Raw genomic sequence first — 9,956 nt, 5'->3', positions numbered from 1 at the left:
GGGCCGGGAGTGGGGATCAGGGGTTGGGCTGGGGTCTGGGTCAGGGGAGAAGCAGGGAGGCTAGTGGAGCCCCTCTTTACTCACTCACTCTTCCACTCGGCTGTCCCAGGCCATTTGCACATCTTTGTCCTCCCACCTTTAGCCTGTTTTGGGTCCACTTCCTGCCTCTCTTCCCCCTATTAATGTCCCCCTGAGGGGCTCCCATGGCAGGCTGCAAAGGCACAGTCCCCTGGGGTTCCCAGGGCCCATAGCTATCCTGGAGACCTTCTCCAGGGCGCTGTCCAGGGTCCACTCCTTGCCTGGCCCATTCCCTTGTGTCTGCTCACTTGTCTACAAGAATTAGCTATGACCTCCCTATCCCAACCCACAGGGGTCTAGCTTCCCACCCACACCCCTTCCCAGGACAGCTTCCTCTTCCCTGCTAAGATGTCCCAATGGGCCCATTATGCAACCTGAATAAAGTTAACCACTCGCTTCCCCTTGCAGAAGCTTTCTTTCACCCCTCTCCTGCATCCCAGATATTGACTTCTACTGTGGGTCTGCTCATGCTTAATTAAAGAGTTAATTGTTCAATTACTTATCTTCCACCTTTCCAACTAGATAGTTGCTCTGGGGAGCAGGCACTAGATGCCCAGCCGACTGGCTGGCCTACAGCAGACACTCAAATTAAGCGTTTGATGACACAGGTGGTAAACTTGCGTTCCCCTGCCATGGTCAAGGCCAAAGGATGAGCAGCTAGCTCCTCCCATCCCCAGGCAGGCTGATGGATGGGCACAGCTCACCTTAACTGACCATGGCTGGGGGAAGGACTTCCTGTGATTTTACTGCTTATTATAGTTAAGGTCAGAACGGGGGCATTCCCGAGGCTCATTGTGAAGGTTGCCTTAGATTCTGGGTCTTGGAATGTTCTTAACAAACCCTGGGGGTGGCAGGAATGTTATCAAGTTACTGCTCCCACTCCCCCTCCACGGCTTGGCCATGGAGACTGGTCTGGATCACTCTCTCTCCTCTAGTTCCTCTTGCTGTGTGAGCTCAGCTGAGTTACTCTCCCTCTCTGGACCAACCTCATAAAACGTCTCAGGGTCCCTGGGGAGCACGGGGCAGTCAAAAAGGTGAAAATGGCTTCTGTTCACCTGTCTGGAGCACCTGGGAGTATTTGTCAGGCCAGCATGGGGCATCCTAGAGGGATGGAGAGGGACTGGAGAGGATGCATCCCCAGGAGCTAACCATGCCATTTCTCCATTTGGGGGATGTGGCCCGGTTTCCTCATTTGTAAAGGGCACAACTGATCAGAGTCCATAGGTTCAGGGAAGATAGATAGATAGATAGATAGATAGATAGATAGATAGATAGACAGACAGGATGCTCTATGCACAGCTCTTACAGCAGGCAGTAAGGGCTCATAGGTGGGAGCTGCCCTCTTGACTGCTGAGCAGAGTTCACATCTGTCCCCTGGGGTCTGCCAGGGCTGGAAGGTCTGCTGATCCTTCACCATGTGAGGAACCGGCCAGGACATGACAAGGTGTGGGACTGAGCCCCAGTAGAAGTCCTGAGGCCACCCTGTTGACCACAAACCTTCCTCATGGGGACCTCACTGAGTTTGGAACCACTCCTAGGAGAAGAAAAATCTGACTTCTCAAGCCATGGTTGGCCTCTTTGTGGGCAGAGAACATGTCTTCTCCCTGTGACCTAGGATGCACCTATGGGACGTGGAGAGGCCTCCAGGACCCTCCTGTCCCCAGAGGAAGGGAGCAGGAGGAAGCAGAGATTCCCTCCATCCATGCAGAATCTGGACGCCCTGTGCACTGCAGAGGCTGCCAGGGGATCTGCTGTGGCTCCTTCTGGGGAGATGACGACCCCTGTTTCCTTGTAGGTCCCCCCCACGGAGCAGGGCTTGAGGGTCATAACTCAGCTGGTGGCCACGTACACCCAGGGGTTTAAGTTGTGGCTGGGCCCCACCATCCCCCTGGTCGTTTCTTGCCACCCTGACATGGTCCGGAGTGTCACCAGTGCCTCAGGTACTCATGCAGAGCTTGTGGTGGTGGGCGCCTTGACACAACCCAGCGCTTTTAATCTCCTCATCTCCAAGCTTCCCTGCAGCCCCTGCAGGTCCCTGGCCACTCCACCCCTTTTCTCTCTCAGCATCTTCCTCTTCCCTTCTTATATTCTCCAACCCCCTTCTCACCCTCTCCTCCCTCCACTGCTGTCTGCTTTCCCGCCCCCACCCTGGTGCTCTCGACACCACTGGGGCCCCAAGAGGCCTCATTCCAAGGTTCTGTCCTGGAGGAATCCCCAATCTTGAGAAGATGGATCTAGACAGAGAAATCCCCAAACTGGTGAGGTAAGGAATTGGCCAGAAGGAGATGGCTGTGGCAGCCCAGCGGAGAATCAAGGCCTCTGTTGGGGCAGGCTGGAAGACTTCCTGGAGGAGGAGTTACTGGACCTGGGTCTGGGACAAGACTAAAAATTTTTTAAAAGCAGAGGGCAGAGTGATGCTGTGGACATCCATAGCATCTGAGGTCTCCTGCTGGGCCTGGTCTCGCGCTCACCCATCCCCAGGGCCAGAGCAATGAGGGTTGGCAGCGGGTGGAGTGCCTCAGCTGCTATTTCTGTGATATCCACAGACACTCTGGTGGGTTGGTTCCTTCCACCCTATCCTACAGCTTGTCCACTGCATGTTCATTGCCCTCCTGCTCCAGGCCCCAGGAATCTCCCTGAGGAGAGCCCACCCCAGCCTGGCTCCCTTCCCGTCTTCTGCTTCTTCCACCTCCAGACAGATCAGGCTGAACAGGGAAATGAGCAGCATCTGACAGAGACCTTGGCTTTGACACCCAAATTCTGGGTTAGCAGGGAAGACCCCCAGCTCTCTCTGGCTGCCAAGGTCTCTTTCAATTGTGAGTGATGGAAACTCAACCCCATATGGTCTAATCAAAGAAAGGACATCTATTTATAGTGAAGTCCAGGGATGTTGTCTTCAGGTATGGCTGGATCCAGGTTTCAAACGACATCATCAAAATCTGTCTTCATTTTTTTTTTTTTTTGGTTCTGTTTTGCACTGTGATGGCTTCATTCTCATTCTTGTAAAGATGAGTCCCAGAAGCTCAACCCCTGTGGAAAAGTCAGCTTATTCCCAACAGTTCCAGGAAAAGTTGCAGAATTCCCTTTAATTTTCCTGGCCTGCACCCCAAGGTCAATTTTTAATTAATTAATTAATTAATTTTAAAAATTTTTATTTATTTGAGAGAGAGAGAGAAACTGCACAAGCAGGTGGGAGGGGCAGGGGGAGATGGTGAAGCAGACTCCCTACTGAGCAGGGAGCCTGATATGGGACTCAATCCCAGAACCCCAGCATCATGACCTGAGCTGAGGGCAGACGCTCAACTGACTAAGCCACCTAGGTGCCCCAATTTTTCATTTAATTGCTGTGGATCTGATTGCCTGGTTTTGGCAAGCCTAAGTTCTCAGAGCTATTATTTTGGGACTCAAAGCAGTTCAGTAGCTAAGAACAGAGGCTCTGGGTTCAGACAGACCTGGGCTTAGATCTCAAGAATGTACTCAGTACCTGGGAGATTGTAGGCAAGTGACTTCATCATTCAGAGCCTCAGTTCTCTTATCTGGAAAATGAGGTTAGAAGAGAAGCCAGGTGAACGTGGTGTTTGGGATCCCAAATGGGGAAAGACCCTTTTTGTTTTTGTAATCAGGGGACCCCAGTTGTCATATAGATGGTCTGGGGAGGGATCCCAGGAGGAGGCTGGGCTGCTGGAGGGGATTCATGAGGCTCAGGTCTGGGTCTTGCCCTGCACGTCTTTCTATCCCATGGCCACCTAGAAAGAGTGTGAATTGGGTCCTCTTTGTTCCTCTCCAGATTCAGAGCTCAGAGGAAGGTCTCCTGTACACACGGGACCTGGCAAGGAGCTATGGGGATGTGTGCTGCTGGTGGGTGGGTCCCTGGAACGCAGTTATCCGCATCTTCCACCCCACCTGCATCAAGCCTGTGCTCTTTGCTCCAGGTAGACACACCATGGTCACGGCTTACTCACTGCTGAGGTCTTTGTGCTGCTTCCAGCTTGGCTGGTGGCCCAGTTGCAGATGGGGGGTGGGTTGTGGTAGAGATGCCACTGTCTCTGTCTCACCTGGACCCCCCCGCCAGACCTGCAGTCATGTGTGCTCACGCCTAGGGTGTGATTGTGCAATGTCTGCTGGGTGGCCGTGTCTGCTCACATTTATGTTTCCACCTGCCTTCTGGTTACAGCTGGTATACATCATGCTTGATTATACCTGGTATATAGTTATACCTGAGATCAAGTGAAGATGCCTTTAGTCATGTCTGGAGCTTGTCTGTGGCCAGGGATATTTGAGGCATGTGTGGGGTCTGTCTGGTTTTTGTCTGAGATACCATTTGAGATGTCCGGTTCTTCTGTAGGTCATGTCTGGGCCACGTTTGGGGTTTGTCTGAGGTCAGTGACCCAGAGTCCTGAGAAATGCTGAGGGCTTATGTGAGTCTTGTCCAGGGCAGGTCTTAGGATATGTCCGTGTCATACCTAGTCCACAGCTGTGACATTAGTGGGTCATATTTAAGTCCTGTCTGGACCATCTGTGGGTCACACTGAGGTTTTGTCAGGTTGTTTTTGGGTCCATGTCAGAGCATGTTGCATCCTGTCAGTGTAGGTTATGCATGTTGTTTCATGTCAGGACATGTCAGGACATAGCCCAACACCTGGTGGGGCCATGTCAACTGTTGCAGGAGAGGTCAGGGGGCTCTGGGACAGATGAGGTGTCCTACTTTCCTGTAAAGGCATTTTGTGGAGTGCTGATTTGTGTTTGGGTGTTTTGAACATGTCCGACCAGGTAGGAGCCATGTCAAGGTCTATTGGGGTGTGTTGTGTCATGTTAGGGTGCATCTAAGTACATAAGGGTGTGTCTGCAGGCTCTGCCTTTGCTCTGCTCTGTGCTGCAGCCTGGTCTGGTCTCCCTTCACCCCCCCACTCCTCTCTGTTTCCTTTGCCGTTGTTTCCATTCCTATTATGCTGGGCTTGGAGGGGGTAGGCAGACCCCTGTTGGGAGCTTCTACCCCCCCAACCCAAAGTGCATCTCCTGATGGTCCTCATTCATGTCAGCTGCCATTGCACCTAAGGACTTTGTCTTCTACAACTTCCTGAAGCCCTGGCTGGGTGAGTAACTGTGGGTAAAGGGGACTGGGGACAACCTTGGGGGCCCAGGGAAAGGCACTGCTCTTGTCCACTCCTCCTGGCTGCCTCTACTAGGGGATGGGCTTCTGCTGAGTGCTGGTGACAAATGGAGAAGCCACCGCCACATGCTGACACCTGCCTTCCACTTCAACATCCTGAAGCTCTATATGAAGATTTTCAATGATAGCGTGAATGTCATGCATGTAAGTCTTCTGAACCCAGGGTCCCAGCTGAAGCCTTGGGGGTGATGGGGGCTCTGTGACGTCTTGTCTGGAATACTGGCTCTTCTAGGTTAGCTTTGGGGCCATTGCTCTTGCTCTCTGAGTCTCAATTTTCTCAGCTGTAAAATGGGAATAGTGGTCCTCACGTTGCAGGGTGGTCAAGATAATGTAATATAGTCATGTTCCTGGCACAAAGACGGTGCTCAGAAGGTGTTAGTTTCTCTGTTTTCCTTGCAAAGAAGCCTTGGAACCTGAGACCCAGTTGAATGTCCATGAACATTACACAGTAGTTATTACTGAATTAATGAACCACTTCCAAAATCACTGGTCCCAAACAATTGAGGTTTATTATTGCTAACAAGTCTGTGAGTCAGTTGGCTGGGTCTTCTGGACACGGATGGGGTCCCATGTACCCGTGATCAGCTGTGGGTCATGTATATACTTTGAAGATCTGGGCTCTCACATGTTTGGGGCTTGGCTGGCTGCAGGCTGATCTAGAGTGGTATCATCTCAGACAACTGAACTTTCTTTAATGTGATTCTCTCCCTCCAGAAGGCATTTCAGGTTTGTTCACATGGCTGAGGCAGGGTTCCAAGAGACTGAGAGGAAGCCTCAATGCCTCTTGAGATCTAGGTGTAGGGAGATCATCTCATCATTTTTACCATGGTCTATTGGTCAAAGCAAGGCAAAAGGCCAGCATAGCATCGAAAGGTAGTGAGAGAGGCTCCACCTCTTAATGGCAGTTGCTGAAAAATCACGTTGCAGAGGGTATGGATATAGGGAAGTGAAGAAATGGAGGTGGAGGTTTTGTAAAGTGCCTGGGATTTTTTTCATACTTGCAAGCTGAGGAGTGAGATTGTTATTGTTTTGTGGATTCTGTCAGAAGACAGGAGACTCCTGTGTCAGAGACAAAAGACAGTTTATTACTCATGGTACAACAAGCACACAGGCTTCTTGATTTGCATTCTTTCTGTAAGTCACCAAATCCCATGAGGATAACACAGGTGATCTTCAGTGCTTATGCAGTATGTTGCATGACAGGGTAGGGGTACCAGGTTTAGGGACTCTATGACTTTTTAGACATTAGAAGCAAGCCTGACATTTGTCCAGGGGGAAACATTACCCTATCCCTAAACACCTAAAGGTGTTTGCTGCAAACACAACTCTGAGAAATGGCTCAAGTATAGAACATCAGGGCCTTGCATTTTTGGGGGCATACCAGCAAGAATGTGCAGCTCATAGTGAAACAAAAGCAAAAATGAACTTTTGGGACTTCATCAAGATAAAAAGCTTCTGCACAGCAAAGGAAACAGTCAACAAAACAAAGAGGCAACCCACAGAATGGGAGAAGATATTTGCAAATGACACTACAGATAAAGGGCTGGTATCCAAGATCTGTAAAGAACTTCTCAAACTCAACACCCAAAAAACAAATAATCAAGTCAAAAAGTGGGCAGAAGATATGAAAAGACACTTCTCTGAAGAAGACATACAAATGGCTAACAGACACATGAAAAAACGTTCACCATCATTAGCCATCAGGGAAATTCAAATCAAAACCACATTGAAATGCCACCTTATACCAGTTAGAATGGCAAAAATGGACAGGGAAAGAAACAACAAATGTTGGAGAGGTTGTGGAGAAAGGGGAACCCTCCTACACTGTTGGTGGGAATGCAAGTTGGTATAGCCACTTTGGAAAACAGTGTGGAGGTTCCTCAAAAAATTAAAAATAGAGCTACCCTATGACGCAGCAATTGCACTCCTGGGTATTTACCCCAAAGACACAGATATAGTGAAGAGAAGGGCCATATGCACCCCAATGTTCATAGCAGCAATGTCCACAATAGCCAAACTGTGGAAAGAGCTGAGATGCCCTTCAACAGATGAATGGATAAAGAAGATGTGGTCCATATATACAATGGAATATTACTCAGCCATCAGAAAGGACGAATACCCAACTTTTACATCAACATGGATGGGACTGGAGGAGATTATGCTAAGTGAAATAAGTCAAGCAGAGAAAGTCAATTAGCATATGGTTTCACTTATTTGTGGACCATAAGGAATAGCACAGAGGACATTAGGAGAAGGAAGGGAAAAATGAAGGGGGGAAATCGGAGGGGGAAATGAACCATGAGACACTATGGACTCTGAGAAACAAACAGGGTTCTAGAGGGGAGGGGGTGGGGGGATGGGTTAGCCCTGTGATGGGTATTAAGGAGGGCACGTACTGCAGGGAGCACTGAGTGTTATACGAAAACAATGGATCATGGATCACCACATCAAAAACTAATGATGTATTGTATGGTGACTAACATAACATAACAAAATTAAAAAAAAAAAAGAATGTGCAGCTCAGTGACCATGGGCTACCTCTCTCAAAAAGGAGATTTTTCTCTTTTTAAAAAAAGATTTTATTTATTTATTTGACAGAGAACGAGACAGCGAGAGAGGGAACACAAGCAGGGGGAGTGGGAGAGGGAGAAGCAGGCTTCCCGCTGAGCAGGGAGCCCGAAGGGGGACTGGATCCCATGACATGACCTGAGCCGAAGGCAGATGTTTAATGACTGAGCCACCCAGGCACTCCCAAAAGGAGACTTTTTCTTAATTTATAACAATGAAATGATGAAAGCTAACATTAAGCACTTACTATTGCTAGAAACTATGTGCACATTCCATGACATATAGTGTCTCATTTGATTTTCACAACTCTATAAGGTAGAGATAATCTTGTCCATTACAGGTGATAAAAATGAGGTTCAGAGAGGTTAGGGAGCTTGCCCACATTCACACAGCTAGCATGTGAGCTAATAAGTGGAGCTGGGATTCCATCCTGGTTTATTTGACACCAGAGCAAGTCATCTTAACTGTTACTGAAGCTTTGGCAGGTGGAGCCCAGAGAGGGCAATGAGTTGACCAAGGGCACACAGAGTATAGGAGGCAGAGCCAGAATTTGAACCCAGGTCTCCTGACTCTCAGCCATGGGATCTTAATAATAACAGCTTCTACTTCTACCCAAGCCTGGTCCTCCTTGGGGATGGGTGCCTGGGGCCAGGAGGTTGGGTCTGGGGGATTCCATCTTGGAGGTTGGTGTTGAGAAGGGCTTCAGGGGAGGCAGGTTCCAGACCCTGCTCTGCCTCCTTCTCTTCCCAGGCCAAGTGGAAACGCCTGGTGTCAGAGGGCAGCACCCATCTGAACATGTTTGAACACATCAGCCTCATGACCCTGGACAGTCTGCAGAAATGTGTCTTCAGTTTTGACAGCAATTGCCAGGAGTGAGTCTCTGCCCCGGGCATGAGAACATAAGGGAGTGAATGGGGAAGGGAGGACTGGTCAGCACAATCAGAGGGGACTTCCTGGAGGAGATGGATCAGAGCTAGACATTGAAGGACAAGGAAGGGAAAGAGAAAGAGTGATCCTTTCAGGTAGGTAGAAATGTTTGATAAAGGCCATGGGGCCACAGTGAGCAAAGCATGTGCCACAGTGAGGAGCCACCTTAGGAATGAGGTTGGAGGGTTTGGCAGGAGCTGTATCTTAAGGACTTTCAAGATACAGACAAAGGCATATGAACTTTATCCTGAGGTTTCCAGGGAGGCATGGAAGGTGGTTGAGCAGTTGAGGGTCATGGTCAAAGCTGTTCTTGGACATCTGACTCTAGAGAAGACCAATCGTTGTGTAGACGGCGGATGGTATTGACATTGAATGCAAGACTAGGGAGGGGCCTGGGTCCACTGACCAAAGGGGAGAAGATAAAGTCTGAATTGCATGGAGAAGGAGGAGGAAAGCATAATGTCTCAACTGGGATAGGGTGCCTGGGGCATGGGGGCTGCTCATAGAAATGGGAATCAGGGAGAGAAGAAATTCTGGAAAGTCACGTCTCCTGGATCATCCCCACCATGTACCTGTGGGGCCATCTCTTCTCGGATACTCAGTTTTCTGATTGGAGGTAGCTCCCAGCTTCTGGTGGGAGGCATTTTCTCAGTCTTCAGGTGAGCTAAGCTGTTGCCCCCCCCTTCATGTCCCCATCCTGCAGGAAGCCTAGTGAATATATTGCTGCCATCTTAGAGCTCAGTGCCCTTGTGGCAAAACGGCACCAACAGATCCTCATGCACACGGACTTCCTGTACTACCTCACTCCAGATGGACAGCGCTTCCGCAGAGCCTGCCGCCTGGTGCACAACTTCACAGATGCTGTCATCCAGGAGCGGCGCCGCATTCTCTCTGATCAGGGTGTTGATGACTTCCTCGAGGCCAAGGCTAAGACCAAGACTTTGGACTTTATTGATGTCCTCCTGCTGACCAAGGTGGGTTTCTCTGGGATCTGAATTCAAGAGGTAGAATGGGTTTTGATTTCAAATTTCAGATTGAGGAACTGAAACTTGATTCAGAGGGCATTGGGGAGCCATGGAAGGTGCTTGAGGAAGGGAGGGATGGCTTAGGGATATGTTTTAGAGATGACTTTGTGGAATGCAGCCTGCAGGGGACTGCTATGTCTGAAACTGGGAAGGGCCTGAGATTTTATTCGACTTAATATGGTAGTCTA

General features: G+C 49.6%; 1 protein-coding gene across 1 annotated transcript in view; it reads left to right on the top strand.

The window, feature by feature from the left end:
• The first annotated feature begins 1,362 nt into the window (after positions 1 to 1,362).
• Positions 1,363 to 9,956, top strand: part of LOC112817631 (cytochrome P450 4F3-like) — an 18,448-nt gene continuing 9,854 nt past the window's right edge. Inside the window, exons 1-8 of the mRNA XM_025864822.2 lie at positions 1,363 to 1,392; positions 1,874 to 2,018; positions 3,092 to 3,189; positions 3,866 to 4,010; positions 5,118 to 5,171; positions 5,265 to 5,392; positions 8,567 to 8,688; positions 9,447 to 9,717. Of these exons, the coding sequence (XP_025720607.1) occupies positions 1,363 to 1,392; positions 1,874 to 2,018; positions 3,092 to 3,189; positions 3,866 to 4,010; positions 5,118 to 5,171; positions 5,265 to 5,392; positions 8,567 to 8,688; positions 9,447 to 9,717 (993 nt within the window). The remainder of the gene's footprint in view (positions 1,393 to 1,873; positions 2,019 to 3,091; positions 3,190 to 3,865; positions 4,011 to 5,117; positions 5,172 to 5,264; positions 5,393 to 8,566; positions 8,689 to 9,446; positions 9,718 to 9,956) is intronic.

This window comes from Callorhinus ursinus, unplaced genomic scaffold (genome assembly GCF_003265705.2).
Source record: "Callorhinus ursinus isolate GAN/ISIS: 27379988/994484 unplaced genomic scaffold, GSC_fseal_2.0 scaffold131, whole genome shotgun sequence".
NCBI lineage: Eukaryota > Metazoa > Chordata > Mammalia > Carnivora > Otariidae > Callorhinus > Callorhinus ursinus.
The sequence above is the reverse complement of the archived record's forward strand: the minus strand, read 5'-3'. Positions and strand labels throughout refer to the sequence as shown.